Source organism: Chamaea fasciata, unplaced genomic scaffold (genome assembly GCF_029207755.1).
Source record: "Chamaea fasciata isolate MVZ Bird 193981 ecotype frontalis unplaced genomic scaffold, bChaFas1.0.hap1 SCAF_3, whole genome shotgun sequence".
NCBI lineage: Eukaryota > Metazoa > Chordata > Aves > Passeriformes > Sylviidae > Chamaea > Chamaea fasciata.
The window spans coordinates 112,593,790-112,618,418 of record NW_027094088.1 but is presented as its reverse complement, the minus strand read 5'-3'; the positions used below and the strand labels follow the sequence as shown (position 1 = coordinate 112,618,418).

Here is a 24,629-nt window from a genome sequence, read left to right as displayed (position 1 = left end):
AAAAGGGGAAAAGATGGAAAAAGTGGGAAAAAGAGGAACGAAAGGGGGAAAATAGGGGGGAAATGGGGAAAAATGGGGGGGAAAAGGTGAGAAAAAGAGGGAAGAAATAGGGAAAAAAGAGGGAAAAAAGGGAAAAAAAGAGGGGGGAAAGAGGGGAAAAGACGAGAAAGAGAGGGAAAAAAGAGGGAAAAAGAGGGGAAAAGAGGGGGAAAAGGGGAAAAAAGAGAGGAAAAAAGGGAAAGAAGAGGGAAAAAGAGGGAAAGAAGAGGGGAAAAGAGGGAAAGAAGAGGGGAAAAAAGAGGGGAAAAAAGAGGGAAAAAAAGAGGGGAAAAAAGAGGGAAAAAAGAGGGAAAGAAGAGGGGAAAGAAGAGGGGAAAAAAGAGGGAAAGAAGAGGGAAAAGGAGGGAAAAAGAGGGAAAGAAGAGGGGAAAAATGGGAAAAAGAGGGGAAAAGAGGGAAAAAGAGAGGAAAAAGGGAAAAAAGAGGGAAAAAGGGGGAAAAAAGAGGGAAAGAAGAGGGAATAAAAGAGGGGAAAAAGAGGGGGGAAAAGAGGGAAAAAAAGGGAAAAAAAGAGGGAAACTGGATTTCCAGTGGGAAGCGGCTCATTCCCGGCACACCAGCACGGAGCATCCCAACTCCCAGCAGAAATCTTGGGATTTAATCCGAGCCGGAACAATCCCCCTGTCTCTGGAATTCCGGCCAGCCCCGAAATTCCCGAGGGAGCAGCAGCCACGTGCCCGTTCCACGCTTGTTTTTGGGGAACATCCCTAAAAAATCCGGGACGACGGGGGTCGGGAGGGGGAAAAAAAACCAAAAACCACCAAGCGCGGAGACATCCCAAAGATCGATCCTCGCGTCGGGAACGGGATTCGGGAACGGGATTCGGGAACGGGATTCGGGAACGGGATTCGGGAATGGGATTCGGGAACGGGATTCGGGAACGGGATTCGGGAACGGGATCAACACTGAGGCAGAAGCAGCAGCGGGAAGCGGGAAGCGGGAAGCGGGAAGCGGATTTTTTTTCTTTTCTTTTTTTTTTTTTCTCGGGAGGATCGGGAATTTTTCCCATTTCCCGGCGGGAATTCCGTCGGCAATTCCGGGCTTACCCTCATGCTGTGGCGCTTGAAGGCGCTGCCGGTGCCGTGGTGGTGGCGGCTGGGAGGAGGAGTGCGCCGGGAAGCGGCCGGGCTCTGGTACTCGGCCGGGCTGGCGAGGGTGGGAGAGCTGGCGCAGAGCCCCTCCGGAACCTGGGAATTCGGGAACGGCGGCGGGAGCGGCGGCGGGAGAAGCCCGGGCCGAAGGGAAAGGGAAGGGGATGAGCGCGGGCACAAGGACGGAGCGGGAGAGCGGGAAGAGCGGGAATTGCATCCCGGAAAAACGGGGCTCGGGATGGAGGCTCCTTCCGGCCTCCGAAGAGCTTTGGGGGCTCATGCCAAGAAAAATCGGGAATGGTTTGGAATATCTGCCTCCCTGCGGCCTCCAAAGAGCTTTGAAGACTCATCCCGATAAATCGGGAATGGCTCGGGATATTTGGCTCCTTCCACTGGGAATGGCTTGGAATATCCGGCTCCTTCCGGCCTCTGAAGAGCTTTGGAGGATCATCCCAATAAAAACCGGGAATGGTTTGGAATATTTGGCTCCCTTTGGCCTCCAAAGAGCTTTGGAGGCTCATCCTGAAAAACCAGGAACGGCTCGGGATATCTGGCTCTTTCCGGCCTCCAGAGAGTTTTGGAATTGCATCCCAATAAATCGGGAATGGCTCGGGATATTTGGCTCCTTCCATTGGGAATGGCTTGGAATGTTCGGCTCCTTCCGGCCTCCAGAGAGTTTAGGAGCCTCATCCCAATAAATCAGGAATGGCTTGGGGTGGAGGTTTCTTCTGGCCTCCAAAGAGCTTTGGAGGCTCATCCAGAGAAAACAGGAATGGTTTGGAATATTTGGCTCATTCCATTGGGAATGGCTTGGAATATCCGGCTCCCTCCGGCCTCCAAAGAGTTTTGGAGGCTCATCCCAATAAAAATCGGGAATGGTCTGGAATATTTGGCTCCTTCCGGCCTCCAAAGAGCTTTGGAGGCTCATCCCAGAAAATCTGAGGGAGCTGGGAGGGCTCAGCCTGGGGAAAAGGAGGGAAATTCCCTCTGGAATTCCCCGGCAGGTTGGGATGGGGATCTGCTCCCAGGGACCGAGGGCTGGGATGAGGGAACGGCCTCCAGCCGCGCCCCCGGGGCAGGCTGCCGGGATCTCGGGAATATTGGGATGTCTTCATGGAAAATCCACCCAGCCCTGGGTGAATCGCCGCTCCTGGACGGATCCAAATCCACGTGGATTTGGTGGGACACGGGGCGCTGGGAATGGCTGGACTCCAAGGCCTCCAAGAACTTTTCCAACCCCAGCGACTCCGGGATTTCCCTGACGGACGGAACCCGGAGAAGGAAGCGCATCCCATCCCCAAAAATTCCCCGCGGGATTCTCACCTGGAATTGCAGCTTGGGAGCCAGGAGGTTATTCTGGGATGGCGGCTTGTACATGGGCCTGCTGGGCTGCGGAGGGGAAAAAAAAAAGACGGGAATTCCCTCCGGATCCCAAATCCGGGAATTCCCAGCTGCCAGGGGAAAAGGGGCTCTGCCCCATCCCGACCTTCGGCGGCGGCTCCTGGAACGCCGCAGGCTCCAGGATTTTGGGAGGGCGGTGCCGGTTGTTCCTCTCCTGCTCCTTGGCCAGCTCCTTCTCCATCAGGTAAATGTCGCTGCAGGGAAGGGACGCGCGGGTGACCGTTCCCGGGAATTCCCGGCGTTGGGATTCCGGGATTTTCCCCGGGGATCGAGGAGGGTTTGGGGCGGGAGGACGGCGGGATTCCCACGGCTGATCCCGGTGAAACGCGGGAGCAGAGCTCCCTGGGAGTTCCCATCCCATCCCCTTCCAAAGGGGCTCCAGAATTTTCCGTAAAGAGCCGAAGCTTTTCCCAGATTTCCCCCCAGCATTCCCGCATTCCCACTACTCCGTGGATCCTCCAGAATTCCCGGCTCACCTCAGGCTGCAGAGCAGCTCCTGGAATTTGGGCTTGGAAGAGCCTCGGAGACCCTTTGGATTGGGAATCCCTTGCTTCCCGGGAAAGGCTCTCCAAAGGCTCTCCGATGCTCCTCCAACCCCGATTTTCCATAAAAACTCCCGACCCAAAGCTCTTCCCAGATTTCCCCCCCCCCCCGCATTCCCACCTCTCCATCCCACCGCGGACCTTCCAGAATTCCCAGCCTCGGAGACCCTTTTGGAATGGGAGCGTTTCTCTTCCCCGAGAAAGTCTCCCCGAGAGGCTCCCCGATGCTCCTCCGACCCCCGAACTTTTCCATAAAACCCCCTCGGTGCCGCGCGTTCTCCCAGCGTCCCCAGCGGACGCGCGCGCGTCCTCCGGAATTCCCGGCGCCCACCTGAGGCTGCAGACGAGCTCCTGGAATTTGGGCCTCTCGGCGGGGTCGTAGTCCCAGCAGCGCGTCATGAGCGTGTAGAGGACGGGCGGGCACAGGTCGGGCTTGGGCAGCCGATCGCCCTTCTCCAGGACTCCGATCACGTCCTTGTTTTCCAGCCAGAAGAACGGCTGCTTCCCCAGGCTCAGGATCTCCCACATGCACACGGCTGTGGAGAGCGGGGAGAGGGGGAAACGGGGAAAAACTACAACCGCGGGAATTGCCGGGGATGCCGCCGCTTTCCCGGGGGTTTGGGGGGGGGGGAATTCCCGGGAATTCCGCCCCTTTCCTGGGGTTTTTGGGGGGAATTCCCAGGTATCCGCCGCTTTCCCGGGTTTTTGGGAGAAATTCCTGGGAATCCGCCCCTTTCCTGGGGTTTTTGGGAGAAATTCCCGGGAATCCGCCCCTTTCCTGGGTTTTTTGGGAGAAATTCCCAGGAATCCGCCCCTTTCCCGGGTTTTTTGTGGGGAACTCCCAGGAATCCGCCCCTTTCCTGCTTTTGGGAGAAATTCCTGGGAATCCGCCCCTTTCCCGGCTTTTTGGAAAAAAATTCCAGGGAATCCGCCGCTTTCCCAGGTTTTTTGGGGGGAATTCTCCGGAATCCGCCCCTTTCCTGTTTTTTGGGGGGGAATTCCTGGAAATCCGCCCCTTTCCCGGGGTTTTTGGGGGAATTCTCGGGAATCTGCTCCTCTCCCGGGTTTTTTGTGGGGAACTCCCGGGAATCCGCCCCTTTCCTGTTTTTGGGGGGGAATTCCCGGGTATCCGCCGCTTTCCCGGGTATCCGCCGCTTTCCCGGGTTTTTGGGGAAAATTCCCAGGAATCCGCCCCTTTCCTGGGTTTTTGGGAGAAATTCCCGGGAATCCGCCCCTTTCCCGGGTTTTTTGTGGGGAACTCCCGGGAATCCGCCCCTTTCCTGTTTTTTTGAGGGGGGAATTCTTGGGAATCTGCCCTTTCCTGATTTTTGGGGGGAATTCCCGGGTATCCGCCGCTTTCCCGGGTTTTTGGGAAAAATTCCCGGGAATCCGCCCCTTTCCTGGGTTTTTGGGAGAAATTCCCAGGAATCCGCCCCTTTCCCGGGTTTTTGGGAGAAATTCCAGGGAATCCGCCCTTCCCGGGTTTTTGGGAGAAATTCCAGGGAATCCGCCCCTTTCCCGGGTTTTTTGTGGGGAACTCCCGGGAATCCGCCCCTTTCCTGCTTTTGGGAGAAATTCCTGGGAATCCGCCCCTTTCCTGGGTTTTTGGAAAAAAATTCCTGGGAATCCGCCCCTTTCCCAGGTTTTTTGGGGGGAATTCTCAGGAATCCGCCCCTTTCCTGTTTTTTGGGGGGGGGAATTCTTGGGAATCCACCCTTTCCTGGTTTTGGGGGGAATTCCTGGGAATCCGCCGCTTTCCCGGGTTTTTGGGAGAAATTCCTGGGAATCTGCCCCTTTCCCGGGGTTTTTGGGGGAATTCTCGGGAATCCGCTCCTCTCCCGGGTTTTTTGTGGGGAATTCCTGGGAATCTGCCCCTTTCCCGGGTTTTTGGGAAAAATTCCTGGGAATCCGCCCCTTTCCCAGGTTTTTTAGGGGAATTCCTGGGAATCCGCCCCTTTCCTGGTTTTTTCGGGGGGAATTCCTGGGAATCTGCTGCTTTCCCAGGTTTTTGGGAAAAATTCTCAGGAATCTGCCACTTTCCCGGGTTTTTTGTGGGGAATTCCTGGGAATCCGCCCCTTTCCCAGGTTTTTTGGGGGAATTCTCAGGAATCCGCCACTTTCCCGGGTTTTTTGTGGGGAATTCCTGGGAATCCGCCCCTTTCCCGGGTTTTTGGGAGAAATTCCTGGGAATCCGCCCCTTTCCCGGGTTTTTGGGAGAAATTCCCGGGAAACCGCCCCTTTCCCGGGTTTTTTTTTGTGGGGGAATTCTCGGTAATCCGCCCCTTTCCCGGGTTTTTTTTGTGGGGGAATTCCCGGGAATCCGCCCCTTTCCCAGTTTTTTTTCTGGGAGGGATCTGGTTGTGCCGCTGGAATTCCTGGTTCCAGAGGGGTTGGAGGCGGGGGTTTTAGGGATGGGGAGAGTTCAGCTCATCCCAAAGCTTCCCTGAAATCCCGGGATGCGGGGGAGGAAGCGCCTAACCCCGGGAGAATGGAAACCCTTCCCTAGGATGGCTTCTCCCGGGGGGAAAAAAGTTGGGATGATCCGGCATTCCGGAGCGGGATTTGTCCTTGGGAAGCGGCTCAATTCTTGGGAAGCAGGTAGATCCCAGGATCCCACACCACGGGGAGCGGATCAATCCTGCGATCCCACCCCACGCCACAGGGAGCGGGGAAATCCCGGGAATCCCGCTCCACGCCACGGGAATGGGGCGAATCCCGGGAATCCCGGCACGCACCGAACATCCAGACGTCGCTGGCCGTGGTGAAGCGCCGGAAGTTGATGGATTCCGGCGACATCCACTTGATGGGCAGGCGGGTGACGGAGGCTGGGAACGACCCGGGAATGATCCCGATCCCAAAATCCCCAGGGGTCCAGGGGGATCCGTGGGATGGATCCGTCCCGGGGGGATCCTCCTACCTTTGTAGTATTCCTCGTCCTCGATGTAGCGGGAGAGGCCGAAGTCGCCGAGCTTGACGCATTCCGGGGAGGCCACCAGGATGTTCCTGACGGCGATGTCCCTGCTCGGGGGACGCCGAAATCCCGGGATTACGGGGTTGTGGGATCAACGGGATCAACGGGATTGTGGGATCAACGGGATCAGTGGGGGTAATGGGATAACGGAACGATGGGATAATGGGATAATGGGATAATGGGATTGGATGGGAATGGGATAATGGGGTGAGATGGGATAACGGGATCAATGGGATAACGGGATAACGGGATGGGAATGGAGACGGGATGGGATGGATGGGGATCAATGGGATGGATTGGGATGCAGATGGGAGTGGGATAGGATGAGGGTAAGATGGGATGATGGGATGATGGGATAATGGGGTGAATGGGGTAATGGGATGAATGGGATAATGGGATAATGGGATAATGGGATAATGGGATGAATGGGATAATGGGATAATGGGATGAATGGGATAATGGGATAATGGGATAATGGGATGAATGGGATAATGGGATGAATGGGATAATGGGGTCAATGGGATGAATGGGATAATGGGATGAATGGGATAATGGGATGAATGGGATAATGGGGTCAATGGGATAATGGGATGAATGGGATAATGGGATAATGGGATGAATGGGATAATGGGATAATGGGATGAATGGGATAATGGGGTCAGTGGGATAATGGGGTCAATGGGATGGGATAATGGGATGGGATGAGATGGATTGGGATGGAGATGGCAGAGGATGATGGGATGGATTGGGATGAAATGGGATGGGATGATGGGATGGGGATGGATGGGGATGGTTGGGATGGGATAATGGGATGGGGATGGTTGGGATGGGATGGAGATGGAATGGGATGAAGATGGGATGACAAGGGATGGAAAAGGGATGGAGATGGGATGGGAATGGGATGGAGATGGGATGGGATTGGGATGGAGATGGGATGGGAATGGGATGGAGGTGGGATGGGATGGAGATGGGATGGGAATGGGATGGAGATGGGATGGGAATGGGATGGAGATGGGATGGGATTGGGATGGAGATGGAATGGGATGGAGGTGGGATGGGATGGGATGGAGGTGGGATGGGATGGAGATGGGATGGGATTGGGATGGAGATGGGATGGGATTGGGATGGAGATGGAATGGGAATGGGATGGAGGTGGGATGGGATGGAGATGGGATGGGAATGGGATGGGATGAGGGTGGGATGGGATTGGGACGGGGATGGGACGCAAAGAGAAGAGGAGAGCCCTCCCCCGGCCAAGGCGGCCCCCGAGCATCCCACACGCCCCGTCCCTGTGCCCACTCCCAGCCCCCACCATCCCACCCCTCCACGGCCCCCCCCCTCTCCCACCACCCCGGAATTCCCGACGCCAGCCCGAATCCCGGCGTTCCCGGACCTGTGGACGCAGCTGACGGCCTCCAGGTAGGCCATGGCCTTGCAGACCTGCAGCGCGTACAGCACCAGGGTGGGCGCGGCCAGCCCCGCCCGGTTCTGCTCCAGGTACTGCCCCAGCTGAAACCAAACGTTCCCGGCGGGATCAGCGCCCGGAATTCCGGCCGGGGACGCCCTCGGGAATGGGGTCGGGAAGGGCGTCGCACCTCTCCGTAGGGGTAGAGCTCCATGATGATCCAGGTGGGCTCGTCCTCGGCGATGCCGATGAGCTTCACGATGTGCGGGTGGTCCAGCTTCTTCATCAGCACTGCGGGGAGACCAGGAATTCCCACCTTGGGATGGCGGGTCTCCAATTCCGGGAATCCCAAAAATTCCCACCTTGGAATGGCAGATCCCCAACTCTGGGAATCCCAAAAATTCCCACCTTGGAATGGCGGGTCCCCAATTCTGGGAATCCCAAAAATCCCCACCTTGGAATGGCAGATCCCCAACTCTGGGAATCCCAAAAATTCCCGCATTGGAATGGCGGATTCCCAATTCTGGGAATCCCAAAAATTCCCACCTTGGAATGGTGGGTCCCCAATTCCGGGAATCCCAAAAATTCCCACCTTGGAATGGTGGGTCCCCAATTCCGGGAATCCCAAAATTTCCCACCTTGGAATGGCGGGTCCCCAATTCTGAGAATCCCAAAAATTCCCGCCTTGGAATGGTGGGTCCCCAATTCCAGGAATCCCAAAAATTCCCACATTGGAATGGCGGATTCCCAATTCCGGGAATCCCAAAAATTCCCACCTTGGAATGGTGGGTCTCCAATTCCGGGAATCCCAAAAATTCCCACCTTGGAATGGTGGGTCCCCAATTCCGAGAATCCCAAAAATTCCCACCTTGGAATGGTGGGTCCCCAATTCTGGGAATCCCACAGATTCCCACCTTGGAATGGCAGATTCCCAATTCTGGGAATCCCAAAAATTCCCACCCTGGAATGGCAGATCCCCAATTCCAGCAGCACCCTCAGGATCCCAAAAAACCTCAGCAGGACCCCTGGGATCCCAAAAATCCCCAGCAGGACCCCTGGGATCCCAAAAATCCCCAGCAGGAACAGCAGGATCCCAAAAAAAAACCCCGGCAGGACCCTCAGGATCCCAAAAAACCCCGGCAGGACCCTCAGGATCCCAAAAATCCCCGGCAGGTCTCTCAGGATCCCCAAAAAACCCCCCGGGACCCCCGGGATACCGGCTTCGCTGAGGAATTTCTCCCGGTTTTCCGGGCTGCAATCCTTCTTGCAGGTCTTGACGGCCACATTGATCCGCTCCCCTTTCTGCCCGGAGAACGGGGGTGGGGAAAAAAAAAAATCGGGAATGGGACAATCCCAAATCCCGCCGGGATCCCGGATTTTGGGGCGATGAGGGCGGGAATCTCACCGGGGTGGTGTAGATCCCCTCGTAGACCTCTCCGAAAAATCCTTCTCCCAGGATCCGGCCCAGCGTGACGGCGTCGCGGGAGATCCCGAAGTGCTGGACTGGACGGGAAAGGGGGAGGGGACGGAGTTATCCCGGCGGGATCCCGCCGGGAGAATCGGGAGGTGGCCCTGGGAGCCGACCCTCTCGATCCATGAGGATCCGTGGATCCCGTCCTTTCCATCATTCCCACGTGGATCCAGGGATTCTGACCTGTCTCCATGAGGATCCATGGATCCTGCCCTCTCCATCCATGGGGATCCATGGATCCTGCCCTCTCCATCCATGAGGATCCATGGATCCTGCCCTCTCCATCCATGAGGATCCATGGATCCTGCCCTCTCCATCCATGAGGATCCATGGATCCTGCCCTCTCCATCCATGAGGATCCATGGATCCTGCCCTCTCCATCCATGAGGATCCATGGATCCTGCCCTCTCCATCCATGGGGATCCCACAAAACCATGGGATCCTGCGTGGATCCTGTCCTTTCCATCATTTCCACATGGATCCATGGGTCCTGCCCTCTCCATCATCCCAAGGATCCATGGATCCTGCCCTCTCCATCCACGAGGATCCATGGATCCTGCCCTCTCCATCCATGAGGATCCATGGATCCTGCCCTCTCCATCATCCATGAGGATCCATGGATCCTGCCCTCTCCATCCACGTGGATCCATGGATCCTGCCCTCTCCATCATCCCAAGGATCCATGGATCCCGCCCCAGGGCTCATCCCAGCTCCTCCAGGACCTTCCCAGAGCTTTGGCGAGGACGGGACGGGAATTTGGGACGGCCGAGAGGAGCTGGGACACGTCGGATGGAGAATTCCCAAAGGGAGGCACCTACTTCCGGATCGTGGCCTTGACGATTCGTCCAGGATTTCAGCGTAGATTTCGGAATCTGGGGAAGAAACGGGATGCAGGGATGGGATCAGGAAGCTCCCATGGTGGGCGTGGGAGCTCTTCCAGCATCTCCAGAGGCTCTGGTACTCCCCCGGGATGCTTGGATGCATCCCAACCCTCTGGAAAAGAGCTGGGGGGGGGCCGTCCAGCCTTCCCAAATCCCGCATGGAATGTGTCCCAAATCCCTCTGGAAAAGGCTCCGAGGATTCCCTGGATCCTTCCCTGATCCAGCGGCACATTCCCAGCTCTCCCAGCCTGGGATTGGTTGGATCCAGCCCCATCCCGACTCCTCTCCGGGAAGGAATTTCGGGATCCAGGGGCTTCACTGGGAATTGGGGACTCCAGGAAGGGTCTCCCTTCCCTTTTCCATCCCCGAATTCCATAAAAATCTCGGCCTGCACCCCCGGGGTGGTGGGGGAAGGGAAGAGGCCAAACTCACCCCCGCTGACGCTGTGGGAAAGCGTGGAAAGCCTCTCCCCGAGATTCCTGAGGGCGGGAAGAGGGTCAGGGAGCGGGATGGGGGATCGGGAGCGGGATCCCAACCCCCCAGCGGGGCAGGGAATGCCGGGAAAAGGGCCGGGATCACTCACGGGGCCGGGATTTGTGGGAGGCTGATCCTCTTCTCCCGATCTGCGGAGAGGACAGGGAAAGGTCCCGTGCCATTCCCATGGATCCCAATCCCATCCCCATTCCTATCTCATCCCAGTCCCATCCTCATCCCGTCCACCCATCCCAACACCATCCGTATTCCCACGTCCATTCCAACTGCATTCCATCCCACGTCTATTCCCATCTCCATTTCCATCCCATTATCCCATCCCCATCCCAAGCCCGTTCCCATCCCATCCCAATTCCCGTCCCTCCATCCAATCCCATCCCATCTCCATCCCATTACCCCATCCCATCCTACCCCATTCCGATTCTCACTCCATCCCATCCCATCCCAATTCCCATCCCTCCATCCAATCCCATCCCATCTCCATCCCATTATCCCATCCCCATCCCAATCTCATCCCATCAACCAACTCCAACACCATCCGTATCCCCCCGTCCATTTCCAACTGCATTCCATCCCATCCCCGTTCCCGTCTCCATCCCCATCTCCATTCCCATCCCATCTCCATCCCAGTCCCATCCCATTATCCCATCCCAATATCCCATCCCAATCCCATCCTCATCCGCCCATTCCAACACCATCCCTATTCCCATGTCCATTCCAACTGCATTCCATCCCATCATCCCATCATCCCATCCCATCCCATCCCACCCCATCTCCATCCCATTATCTCATCCCAGCCCATCATCCCATCCCATCCTCTCCCATTCCAATTCCCATCCCATCCAATCCCACCCCATCTCCATCCCACTATCCCAACCCATCCCATTATCCCATCCCATCTCCATCCCATTCTCCCATCCCAATTCCCATCCTATCCCTCCTTCCAATCCCATCTCCATTCCCGCCCCACCCCATCCCAATTCCCATCTCCACCATCCCGTCATCCCATCCCATTGCCCCCTCCCAGGGCTCCGGCATTCCCACCTTTCCTCGGGAATACGATGAGGGAATTCTCGGAGCCCCCCTGCAGCCGGCAGTAGCCGTCGATGAGGTCGGCCATGTTTTCCGCCTCGGCCAGCGACGACGTCTTGATGGCCAGGGACTTGGGAATTCCGGGATGGGGGGCATGGATGAGCCCGGAGCAGGGCAGCGGGGAAGCGGGATGGGGGATCCCTCCTTCTCCCTGCTCCGCCAGCCATCCCAGTTTTCCGTAACTCTCCTTCCCAGTATCCCAGTTCACCCAGGACGACACACGCGGCACCAAAGCATTCCCGGGAAAAGGTGGGAACGTTCCCGAGCTTTAGGGGAACGTGGGCTGGAGGTGATGGAAGCTTCCATGGGATCCCGCCCAGCATCCCACTCGGCATTCCCAGGAATTCTCTGGCAGCTCCTCACCGGGGGGGTCCCGCTGAGCCCCAGCTGCAGCAGAGCCTGGCCGTCCTCCGCTCCGGAGCACCGGATGGATTTGATATCCCGGAATTCCGCCAGGCAGGTGGGCTGTGGGAACGGGGGGGGGAATGTGTCGGAGATTCGATCCGTGGTTCAGTCTGATCAGTGGGAGCTCCCGGCTCCCGGCCCGGAATTCCCACCTTGGCGGTTCCCGGCCCGGAATTCCCACCTTGGCGGTTCCCGGCCCGGAATTCCCACCTTGGCGTCCTTGGTGGTGAGCTGCCGGATGCCCTGGGGGCCGATGACCAGATCCACCGTGATGTTCCATCCTTGCTGCGCGGGGCGGGAGCCGGAGGGAACTCGGGATGAGGGCGCATCCCAAAGGCCCGTAAAATCCCGGCCCTGTCCTCGTCCCATCCCCACCGAACTCCACCCCACCTCATCCCCTATCCCAGGTTCGATATCCCATATCCCGAATCCCAAATCCCGTATCCTGGGTCCCATATCCCAGACCCCAAATCCTGCATTCCAGACGCTGTATCCCAGATCCTGTAACCTGTATCCTGTATCCTGAATCCCATAACCCGTATCCCATATCCCACAGCCCATATGCTGTATGCCACATCTCATATCCCATATCCCGTATCCCGAATCCCATATCCTGTATCCCGAATTCCATATCCCAAATCCTATATCCCATATCCCTCATGCCATATCCCGTATCCCATATCCCGAATCCCACATCCCATATCCCGAATTCCATATCCCGAATCCTATATCCCATATCCCTCATGCCATATCCCATATCCCATATCCCGAATCCCACATCCCATATCCCGAATTCCATATCCCGAATCCTATATCCCATATCCCTCATGCCATATCCCATATCCCATATCCCGAATCCCACATCCCATATCCCGAATTCCATATCCCGAATCCTATATCCCATATCCCTCATGCCATATCCCATATCCCATATCCCGAATCCTGTATCCCGCACCCTCTATCCCATACCCCAAACCCCGTATCTTGTATCCCACATTCCATATCCTGTATCCCAGATCCCGAATCATGTATCCCATAGCCATGATCCCAAATCCCATATCCCGCATCCCAGATGCCGGATCACGTATGCCGTATCCCACATCCCACACCCCGTATGCCACACCCTGCATCCCACATCCTATATCCCGCATTCCATATCCTGTACCGCGTTTCCCAAGTCCCGTATCCCACATCCCAGATCCCGGAACCCACATCCCACATCCCATAACCCATGTCCCATATCCCACATCGCGGATCCCGGATCCCACATCCCACATCCCATAACCCATGTCCCGTATCCCACATCCCGGATCCCGGAACCCACATCCCACATCCCATAACCCATGTCCCATATCCCACATCCTGGATCCCGGATCCCGGATCCCACATCCCACATCCCATAACCCATGTCCCGTATCCCACATCCCGGATCCCGGAACCCACATCCCACATCCCATAACCCATGTCCCGTATCCCACATCCCGGATCCCGGAACCCACATCCCACATCCCATAACCCATGTCCGGTATCCCACATCCCGGATCCCGGAACCCACATCCCACATCCCATAACCCATGTCCCGTATCCCACATCCCGGATCCCGGAACCCACATCCCACATCCCATAACCCATGTCCCGTATCCCACATCCCGGATCCCGGAACCCACATCCCATAACCCATGTCGCGGATCCCGGATCCCAGATCCCACATCCCATAACCCATGTCCCGTATCCCACATCCCGGATCCCGGATCCCACATCCCACATCCCATAACCCATGTCCCGGATCCCACATCCCGGATCCTGGATCCCGGAACCCACATCCCACATCCCATAACCCATGTCCCGTATCCCACATCCCGGATCCCGGATCCCACATCCCATAACCCATGTCCCAGATCCCGGATCCCGGATCCCGGATCCCGGTGACGCACGACGAGCTGGCAGCGGAAGCTCTCCTGGTCGATGGGGGCGAAGGCGGCCAGGGTGTGCAGGAATTTCAGGACGCACTCCTCTTCCCGCAGCAGCGCGTACTGCTGGAACGTCTGCTGGATCATCTTCCGCAGCTGCCGCGGCTGCCGGGACACCCGCGGGGACGCGGAGTCGGATCCGGGAACACCGGGATGGACGCGGTGTTGGATACGGGAACACCGGGATGGGGGCGGGGTTGGATCCGGGAACACCGGGATGGACACGGTGTTGGATACGGGAACACCGGGATGGGGGCGGGGTTGGATCCGGGAACACCGGGATGGAGGTGGACATTTGGACATGGGAGCGGGGATGGGGATAGGGACACAGGAATGTGGGGATGCACATGGACACACAGGGACACAGGGACATGGACACACGGACACCCGTGGATGCACCTGGACACATGGACATGGACACACACGGACACACAGGGACATGGACACACGGACACACAAGGACACATGGACACACGGACACACACAGGGATGCACAGACACAGGGACATGGACACACGGACACACACGGACACCCATGGATGCACCAGGACACAGAGACATGGACACACGGACACACTTGGACACACAGACATGGACACCCATGGATGCACCAGGACACAGGGACATGGACACACGGACACACTTGGACACACGGACACACTTGGACACACGGACATGGACACCCATGGATGCACCAGGACACAGGGACATGGACACACGGACACACATGGACACACGGACACACTTGGACACACGGACATGGACACACATGGAGATGGACACACGGACACACAGACACGGACACACGGACACACACAGGGACGCACGGACACAGGGACATGGACACACACAGACAGCCATGGATGCACCTGGACACAGGGACACAGGGACATGGACACAGGGACACACAGGGAAACACGGACACACACGGACAGACGGACAGACATGGACACATGGACACAGGGACACACAGGGAAACATGGACACACACGGACAGACATGGACACACAGGGACACACAAGGACACACGGACATGGACACACGGACATGGACACATATGGACACAAATGGACACACAAGGACACATGGACACACAGACACGCACAGGGACGCACGGACACAGGGACATGGACGCACGGACACACACGGACAGACACGGACACACCTGGACACATGGACACACACGGACACACCTGGACACATGGACACAGCCGGACACACAGACAGGGCTGTGCCCCCAGGTGTCACACCCGTGTCACACCCGTGTCACAGCCGCGCGTCCCTCACCTTCAGGTTCTCCTGCATCTGGCTGGGGAAGAAGAGGTCCAGCCCCACCTCCTTCCTGCGGAGCAGAGAATCCCGGGAATGTCGGTGGGAATTCCCCGTCCCAGGCGGGAGGGGAGGGTTCCATCGGGAGCTGGGTGAGGGGGGATCCAGGGTGGGGGAACGGGGCAGATGATTCCCATCTCCCTCTCCACGGAGGAGGAGGTGGAGATGAGGGAACGTGAGGAGGATGAGGAGCTGAGGATGAGGAGTTGAGGATGAGGAGGATGAGGAGCTGAGGATGAGGAGGATGAGGAGCTGAGGATGAGGAGTTGAGGATGAGGAGGATGAGGAGCTGAGGATGAGGAGGATGAGGAGCTGAGGATGAGGATGATGAGGAGGATGAGGAGGATGAGGAGCTGAGGATGAGGAGGATGAGGAGCTGAGGATGAGGATGATGAGGAGCTGAGGATGAGGAGCTGAGGATGAGGAGGATGAGGAGTTGAGGATGAGGAGGATGAGGAGCTGAGGATGAGGATGAGGAGGATGAGGAGGATGAGGAGCTGAGGATGAGGAGGATGAGGAGGATGAGGAGGATGAGGAGCTGAGGATGAGGATGAGGAGGATGAGGAGGATGAGGAGCTGAGGATGAGGATGAGGAGGATGAGGAGGATGAGGAGGATGAGGATGAGGAGGATGAGGAGCTGAAGATGAGGAGTTGAGGATGAGGAGCTGAGGATGAGGATGAGGAGGATGAGGATGAGGAGTTGAGGATGAGGAGGATGAGGATGAGGAGGATGAGGAGGATGAGGAGGATGAGGAGGATGAGGAGGATGAGGAGGATGAGGAGGATGAGGAGGATGAGGAGGATGAGGAGGATGAGGAGGATGAGGAGGATGAGGATGAGGAGGATGAGGAGCTGAAGATGAGGAGTTGAGGATGAGGAGCTGAGGATGAGGATGAGGAGGATGAGGAGTTGAGGACGAGGAGGATGAGGAGCTGAGGATGAGGAGGATGAGGAGGATGAGGATGAGGAGTTGAGGATGAGGAGGATGAGGACAAGGAGGATGAGGATGAGGAGCTGAGGATGAGGAGGATGAGGAGCTGAGGATGAGGAGGATGAGGAGGGTGAGAGCAGCTGGAGGAGGAGAAGGTGTGGGAGGATGTGGAGATGTGGGAAGAGGAGGAGGAGGACGAGGGGCTGAAGAGGATGAGGATGAAGAGCTGCAGGAGGATGAGGAGGATGAGGAGCTGTGGAAGAAGAAGCAGCTGCGGGAGGAGGAGGAGGAGGAGCCACAGGAGGATGATGAAGATGGGGAACTATAGGAGGATGAGGAGGATGAGGAGGATGATGGAGCTGCAGAGGATGAGGAACCACTAGAGGATGGTGGAGATGAGGAGGATGATGAAGATGAGGATGATGAAGATGATGATGAGGAGGATGATGAAGATGAGGAGGATGATGAAGATGAGGATGATGAGGAGGATGAGGAGGATGAGGAGGATGAGGAGGATGAGGAGGATGAGGAGGATGATGAAGATGAGGAGGACGAGGAGGATGATGAAGATGAGGAGGATGATGAAGAGGACGAGGAGGTTGATGAAGATGAGAAGGATGATGAAGAGGACAAGGAGGTTGATGAAGATGAGGAGGATGATGAAGATGAGGAGGATGATGAAGATGAGGAGGTTGATGAAGATGAGAAGGATGATGAAGAGGACAAGGAGGTTGATGAAGATGAGGAGGATGATGAAGATGAGGAGGATGATGAAGGTGAGGAGGATGATGAAGATGAGGAGGATGATGAAGATGAGGAAGGCCCTTGGGACGGCCGGGACAGGCTCCGGACTCACTCCAGGAACTCGAAGTTGGATTTCTTGTCCAGCGCGTTGTGGGGCATGTCCTTGTAGAACCTCCTGAGGGACATCAGGGGACACCGGCCGGTGACACGCCACCCGTGTCACCCACGGCCCTCCGTGTGACCCGTGTCCCCAAGTCCCCATGTCCCCCCATGTCCCCCCATATCCCCCCATGTCCCCATGTCCCCATGTCCCCATGTCCCCCCATGTCCCCATGTCCCCATGTCCCCATGTCCCCATGTCCCCCCATGTCCCCATGTCCCCCATGTCCCCCCATGTCCCCCATGTCCCCCCATGTCCCTCCATGTCCCCATGTCCCCATGTCCCCATGTCCCCATGTCCCCCCATGTCCCCCCATGTCCCTCCATGTCCCCCCATGTCCCCATGTCCCCATGTCCCCCCATGTCCCCATGTCCCCCCATGTCCCCCCATGTCCCCCCATGTCCCCCTGCCACCTCCAAAAGAGCTGGAACTTCTCTTCCCTTCCTGTTCCCATTCCCACTCCCACTCCCATTCCCATTCCCAATCCCATTCCCATTCCCATTCCCATTCCATCCCATTCCATTCCATTCCCATTCCATCCCATTCCCAATCCCGTTCCCGCTCCGCAGCCCTCCCATGGCAGCAGAGGGAACAGGAGAGACACAGTGACAGAGGGACACAGGGGACACGGGGACACACAGGGACAAGGGGACACAGAGCCGGGGGGCACGTGGGGACACGGGGACACAGAGGGACAAAAAGGACACAGGGCCAGGGCACACAGGGACACCGGGGACATGGGACACGGGGTGACAGGGACAGAGGGACACGGGGACACCGGGGACAAGGGGACACGGGGTGACAGGGACAGGGGGACACGGGGACACCGGGGACATGGGACACGGGGTGACAGGGACAGGGGGACACGGGGACACCGGGGACATGGGGACACGGGGTGACAGGGACAGGGGGACACGGGGACACCGGGGACATGGGGACACGGGGTGACAGGGACAGAGGGACACGGGGACACCGGGGACATGGGGACACGGGGTGACAGGGACAGAGGGACACAGGGACACTGGGGACAAGGGGACACGGAGTGACAGGGACAGGGGGTCACGGGGACACCGGGGACAAGGGGACACACAGGGACAAGGGGACACGGGGTGACAGGGACACAGGGTCACAGGGACACCGGGGACAAGGGGACATGGAGTGACTGGGACAGAGGGACACAGGGACACCGGGGACAAGGGGACATGGGGACACACGGGGACCAGGGGACACGGGGTGACAGGGACAGAGGGACACAGGGACACACAGGGACAGGGGGACATGGGGTGACAGGGACACAGGGTCACGGGGACACCGGGGACAAGGGGACACGGGGACACCGGGGACAAGGGGACATGGAGTGACTGGGACAGAGAGACACAGCCATACAAGGAAAGGGGGACACAGGGCCAGGGGACACAGGGACACTGGGGACAAGGGAACACAAGGACACACGGGGACAAGGGGCAGGGGACACGGGGACACAGGGACACATGAGGACAAGGGGACACAGGGACACAAGGACAGAGGGACACGGGTTCACAGGGACAGAGGGACACAAGAGGAGAAGGGGACACAGGGGACACATGGGGACACAGGGCTAGGGGACACAGGAACACAAGGGACAAGGGGACGTGGGGACGGGGGGACACTTGAGGACAAGGACACAAGGGACACAGGTGCCACCAGGCCATCCCGGAGCTCGAGGCAGCCGAGCTGCAGGGCTCAGAGGGACACAGGGACAAGGGGACAGAGGGGACACAGGGGACAAGGGGTCAGAGGGGACAGAGGTGACAGAGGGGACAGAGGGGACAGAGGGGACAGAGGGGACAGAGGTGACAGAGGGGACAGAGGGGACAGCGTGCCGTACCGGAGCTCGAGGCAGCCGAGCTGCAGGGCCATGCCCTCGCTGACCTTGCTGGCGTAGTTCTGCATGTACTCACTGCGGAGCTGCGGGGACAGCGCGTCACCTGGGGACACCCGGGGACAGCGGGACACACAGGGACACCCGGGGACAGCGGGGACACCCGGGGACACCCAGGGGACAGCAGGGACACCCAGGGGACACCCGGGGACAGCGGGACACACAGGGACACCCGGGGGACAGCAGGGACACCCAGGGGACACCCAGGGACACCGGGACACCGGGACACCCAGGGGACAGCGGGGACACCCAGGGGACAGCGGGGACACCCAGGGGACACCCGGGGACAGCGGGACACCCAGGGACACCGGGACACCCAGGGGACAGCGGGGACACCCAGGGGACACCCGGGGACAGCAGGACACCCAGGGACACCGGGACACCCAGGGGACAGTGGGGACACCCAGGGGACACCCGGGGACAGCAGGACACCCAGGGACACCGAGGGGACACCGAGGGGACACCGAGGGGAACAGCGGGGCAGCGCCGCCGCCACCACGCCGCAGGGTGACAAACCCCCGGGAATGTCCGGGAGCGTTTCCCGGGAGCGTTTCCCGGGAGCGTTTCCCGGGGAGGCGGGAGGGGACGCCGACCTGCTGGTAGAAGTAGAGCAGCGTGGTCCTGTCCTCCTTGAAGCGCTCCAGGAAATCCTCGGGCAGGTACCGGATCTGCAGGTCGTACCTGCGGTGGGCACGGGGACAAAAAACCCGGGAGCCGCTGCGTGAGGGGGCGCCAGAAATCCCGGGAATCTCGGGGCCGGGGGAGGGGACAGAGAGGGGACAAGGCCGCCACCTCCACTCGGCCTCCAGGTGCAGGCACTCGTATTTCTCCTGGACTTCCCCGACGGTCAGGTGCGGGTGGAGCCAGTGGATCTCGTCGGATTTGACGTGCTTGAGGCGCAGGCCGTAGCACTCGGCCAGCCGGATGTCCGGCCCGATGCGGCCGCTCTGCAGGATGGAGCGGATCACCTCCTGGGAAAAAGGGGATTCACCGGGAATTACATCCTGGAACAAATGGGAATTCACCGGGAATTACATCCCGGGAAAAGGGGGTTCACCGGGAATTACATCCCGGGAAAAAAGGGGAATTCACCAGGAATTACATCCTGGGAAAAGGGGATTCACCGGGAATTACATCCTGGGGAAAAGCGGATTCACCGGGAATTACATCCCGGGAAAAAGGGGATTCACCGGGAATTACATCCCGGGAAAAAGGGGATTCACCGGGAATTACCTCCTGGGAAAAGGGGGATTCACCGGGAATTACATCCCGGGAAAAGGGGATTCACCGGGAATTACCTCCTGGGAAAAAAGGGGATTCACCGGGAATTACATCCCGGGAAAAAAGGGGATTCACCGGGAATTACATCCCGGGAAAGGGGGGTTCATCGGGAATTACATCCCGGGAGAAAAGGGGATTCACCGGGAATTACATCCCGGGAAAAGGGGATTCACCGGGAATTACATCCCGGGAAAAAGGGGAATTCACCGGGAATTACATCCCGGGAAAAGGGGGTTCACCGGGAATTACCTCCTGGGAAAAAGGGGAATTCACCGGGAATTACATCCCGGGAAAGGGGGATTCACCGGGAATTACATCCCGGGAAAAAGGGGATTCACCGGGAATTACATCCCGGGAAAAGGGGGATTCACCGGGAATTACATCCCGGGAAAAAAGGGGAATTCACCGGGAATTACATCCTGGAAAAAAGGGGAATTCACCGGGAATTACCTCCTGGGAAAAAGGGGATTCACCGGGAATTACATCCCGGGAAAAGGGGAATTCACCGGGAATTACATCCCGGGAAAAAGGGGATTCACCGGGAATTACATCCCGGGAAAAGGGGAATTCACCGGGAATTACATCCCGGGAAAAGGGGATTCACCGGGAATTACATCCCGGGAAAAGGGGATTCACCGGGAATTACCTCCTGGGAAAAGGGGATTCACCGGGAATTACATCCTGGAAAAAGGGGAATTCATCGGGAATTACATCCCGGGAAAAGGGGAATTCACCGGGAATTACATCCCGGGAAAAAAGGGGATTCACCGGGAATTACCTCCTGGGAAAAAGGGGAATTCACCGGGAATTACATCCCGGGAAAAGGGGATTCACCGGGAATTACATCCCGGGAAAAAAGGGGATTCACCGGGAATTACCTCCTGGGAAAAAGGGGAATTCACCGGGAATTACCTCCTGGGAAAAGGGGATTCACCGGGAATTACATCCCGGGAAAAGGGGATTCACCGGGAATTACATCCCGGGAGAAAAGGGGATTCACCGGGAATTACATCCCGGGAAAAAGGGGATTCACCGGGAATTACATCCCGGGAAAAGGGGGTTCACCGGGAATTACATCCCGGGAAAAGGGGATTCACCGGGAATTACATCCCGGGAAAAAGGGGATTCACCGGGAATTACATCCCGGGAAAAAGGGGATTCATCGGGAATTACCTCCTGGGAAAAAAGGGGAATTCACCAGGAATTACCTCCTGGGAAAAAGGGAATTCACCGGGAATTACATCCCGGGAAAAGGGGATTCACCGGGAATTACATCCCGGGAAAAGGGGATTCACCGGGAATTACATCCCGGGAAAAGGGGGTTCACCGGGAATTACATCCCGGGAAAAGGGAATTCACCGGGAATTACATCCCGGGAAAAAGGGGATTCACCGGGAATTACATCCCGGGAAAAAAGGGGATTCACCGGGAATTACATCCCGGGAAAAGGGGGATTCACCGGGAATTACATCCCGGGAAAAATGGGAATTCACCGGGAATTACATCCCGGGAAAAAGGGGATTCACCGGGAATTACATCCCGGGAAAGGGGGAATTCACCGGGAATTACATCCCGGGAAAAGGGGAATTCACCGGGAATTACATCCTGGGGAAAAGGGAATTCACCGGGAATTACATCCTGGGAAAAAGGGGATTCACCGGGAATTACATCCTGGGAAAAAGAGGAATTCACCGGGAATTACATCCCGGGAAAAGGGGATTCACCGGGAATTACATCCTGGGAAAAGGGGAATTCACCGGGAATTACATCCCGGGAAAAGGGGAATTCACCGGGAATTACCTCCTGGGAAAAAGAGGAATTCACCGGGAATTACATCCCGGGAAAAGGGGATTCACCGGGAATTACATCCTGGGAAAAGGGGAATTCACCGGGAATTACATCCCGGAAAAAAGGGGATTCACCGGGAATTACATCCCGGGAAAAAAGGGGATTCACCGGGAATTACATCCTGGAAAAAGGGGATTCACCGGGAATTACATCCCGGAAAAAAGGGGATTCACCGGGAATTACATCCTGGGAAAAGGGGATTCACCGGGAATTACATCCCGGGAAAAGGGGATTCACCGGGAATTACCTCCTGGGAAAAAGGGGATTCACCGGGAATTACATCCCGGGAAAAGGGGATTCACCGGGAATTACATCCCGGGAAAGGGGAATTCACCGGGAATTACCTCCTGGGAAAAAGGGGATTCACCGGGAATTACATCCCGGGAAAAGGGGAATTCACCGGGAATTACCTCCTGGGAAAAAGGGAATTCACCGGGAATTACATCCTGGAAAAAATGGGATTCACCGGGAATTATATCCCGGGAAAAGGGGATTCACCGGCAATTACATCCCGGGAAAAGGGGAATTCACCGGGAATTACATCCCGGGAAAAGGGGAATTCACCGGGAATTACCTCCTGGGAAAAAGGGGATTCACCGGGAATTACATCCCGGAAAAAGGGGAATTCACCGGGAATTACATCCTGGAAAAAATGGGATTCACCGGGAATTACATCCTGGAAAAGGGGAATTCACCGGGAATTACATCCCGGGAAAAAAGGGAATTCACCGGGAATTACCTCCTGGGAAAAAGGGAATTCACCGGGAATTACATCCTGGGAAAAAAGGGGATTCACCGGGAATTACATCCTGGAAAAAAGGGGATTCACCGGGAATTACATCCTGGAAAAGGGGGTTCACCGGGAATTACATCCCGGGAAAAGGGGAATTCACCGGGAATTACCTCCTGGGAAAAAGGGGATTCACCGGGAATTACATCCTGGGGAAAAGGGAATTCACCGGGAATTACATCCTGGGAAAAAGGGGATTCACCGGGAATTACATCCCGGGAAAAGGGGAATTCACCGGGAATTACCTCCTGGGGAAAAGGGAATTCACCGGGAATTACACCCTGGAAAAAATGGGAATTCACCGGGAATTACATCCCGGGAAAAGGGGAATTCACCGGGAATTACATCCTGGGGAAAAGGGGATTCACCGGGAATTACATTCCGGGAAAAGGGGAATTCACCGGGAATTACATCCCGGGAAAAAATGGGAATTCACCGGGAATTACATCCCGGGAAAAAAGGGGAATTCACCGGGAATTACCTCCTGGGAAAAGGGGAATTCACCGGGAATTACATCCCGGGAAAAGGGGAATTCACCGGGAATTACATCCTGGGGAAAAGGGGATTCACCGGGAATTACACCCTGGAAAAAATGGGAATTCACCGGGAATTACATCCCGGGAAAAGGGGAATTCACCGGGAATTACATCCTGGGGAAAAGGGGATTCACCGGGAATTACCTCCTGGGAAAAAGGGGATTCACCGGGAATTACATCCCGGGAAAAAAGGGGAATTCACCGGGAATTACATCCCGGGAAAAGGGGATTCACCGGGAATTACATCCCGGGAAAAGGGAATTCACCGGGAATTACCTCCTGGAAAAAATGGGAATTCACCGGGAATTACCTCCCGGGAAAAGGGGGTTCACCGGGAATTACCTCCCGGGAAAAGGGGGTTCACCGGGAATTACCTCCTGGGAAAAAGGGAATTCACCGGGAATTACACCCTGGAAAAAAGGGGCTCACCGGGAATTACATCCTGGGAAAAGGGGGAATTCACCGGGAATTACCTCCTGGGAAAAGGGGGAATTCACCGGGAATTACATCCCGGAAAAAAATGGGAATTCACCGGGAATTACATCCCGGGAAAAGGGGGTTCACCGGGAATTACCTCCTGGGAAAAGGGGGATTCATCGGGAATTACATCCTGGGAAAAGGGGATTCACCGGGAATTACCTCCTGGAAAAAAGGGGATTCACTGGGAATTACCTCCTGGGAAAAAAGGGATTCACCGGGAATTACACCCTGGAAAAAGGGGAATTCACCGGGAATTACATCCCGGGAAAAGGGGGTTCACCGGGAATTACATCCTGGAAAAAAGGGGATGGACCAGGGATCAACTCCTGGGAAAAAGGAATGGACCAAGGATCACCCCCTGGGAAAAGGGGATGGACTGGAAATCACCTCCCGGGAAAAGGGAATTCACCGGGAATCACTCCCTGGGAAAAGGGGATGGACCTGGGATCCCCTCCTGGGAAAAGGGATCGGTGACACTCGGGATCGTGGAGGCGCGGGACGGGCAGGGTGGGGGGGAAGGAAATCCCGTCCCGGTCCACTCCCGACACCTCCCAGGGTGATCCAAGATTTCCTCGGGCGCTGCCAGGGATTCTCTGGGAATTTCTTACCAGGATCCCACGCCAGGCTCCCCTTTCCCAGCGGGAATTCCATTCCCTGCCTCCCGGCCCTCCAGCCCTTTCCCAAATCCCAGCTCTCCTGGATCCAAGGTTGGCTGAACCGTTCCCGGTATTCCCAATCTCATCCCAATCCCTAATTTGGCTGAACCATTCCTGGCATTCCCACCCCAATCCCCAGTTCAGCCAAACCATTCCCGGTATTCCCAATCC

The 24,629-nt window shown here is 57.0% G+C and overlaps 1 protein-coding gene across 4 annotated transcripts in view; it reads right to left on the bottom strand.

The window, feature by feature from the left end:
• Positions 1-660: 660 nt before the first annotated feature.
• The window catches only part of PTK2B (protein tyrosine kinase 2 beta), a 41,458-nt gene continuing 17,489 nt past the window's right edge, over positions 661-24,629 (bottom strand). For 2 of the 4 annotated variants that reach the window (XM_066180153.1, XM_066180154.1), the window contains exons 3-24: positions 19,660-19,838; positions 19,461-19,548; positions 18,814-18,893; positions 16,899-16,961; positions 15,069-15,123; positions 13,746-13,886; positions 12,022-12,096; positions 11,770-11,871; positions 11,359-11,476; positions 10,406-10,445; positions 10,255-10,301; positions 9,760-9,813; positions 8,876-8,973; positions 8,688-8,772; positions 7,661-7,761; positions 7,459-7,574; positions 6,012-6,112; positions 5,830-5,919; positions 3,426-3,630; positions 2,638-2,746; positions 2,475-2,540; positions 666-1,247 (exon numbers count right to left, since the gene is read on the bottom strand). In XM_066180153.1, the coding sequence (XP_066036250.1) occupies positions 960-1,247; positions 2,475-2,540; positions 2,638-2,746; positions 3,426-3,630; positions 5,830-5,919; positions 6,012-6,112; positions 7,459-7,574; positions 7,661-7,761; positions 8,688-8,772; positions 8,876-8,973; positions 9,760-9,813; positions 10,255-10,301; positions 10,406-10,445; positions 11,359-11,476; positions 11,770-11,871; positions 12,022-12,096; positions 13,746-13,886; positions 15,069-15,123; positions 16,899-16,961; positions 18,814-18,893; positions 19,461-19,548; positions 19,660-19,838 (2,301 nt within the window). In that variant the 3' untranslated portion in view covers positions 666-959. Of the gene's footprint in view, positions 1,248-2,474; positions 2,541-2,637; positions 2,747-3,425; positions 3,631-5,829; positions 5,920-6,011; positions 6,113-7,458; positions 7,575-7,660; positions 7,762-8,687; positions 8,773-8,875; positions 8,974-9,759; positions 9,814-10,254; positions 10,302-10,405; positions 10,446-11,358; positions 11,477-11,769; positions 11,872-12,021; positions 12,097-13,745; positions 13,887-15,068; positions 15,124-16,898; positions 16,962-18,813; positions 18,894-19,460; positions 19,549-19,659; positions 19,839-24,629 lie in introns of all 4 variants that reach the window. The other 2 variants (XM_066180150.1, XM_066180152.1) reach the window with 2 other exon arrangements.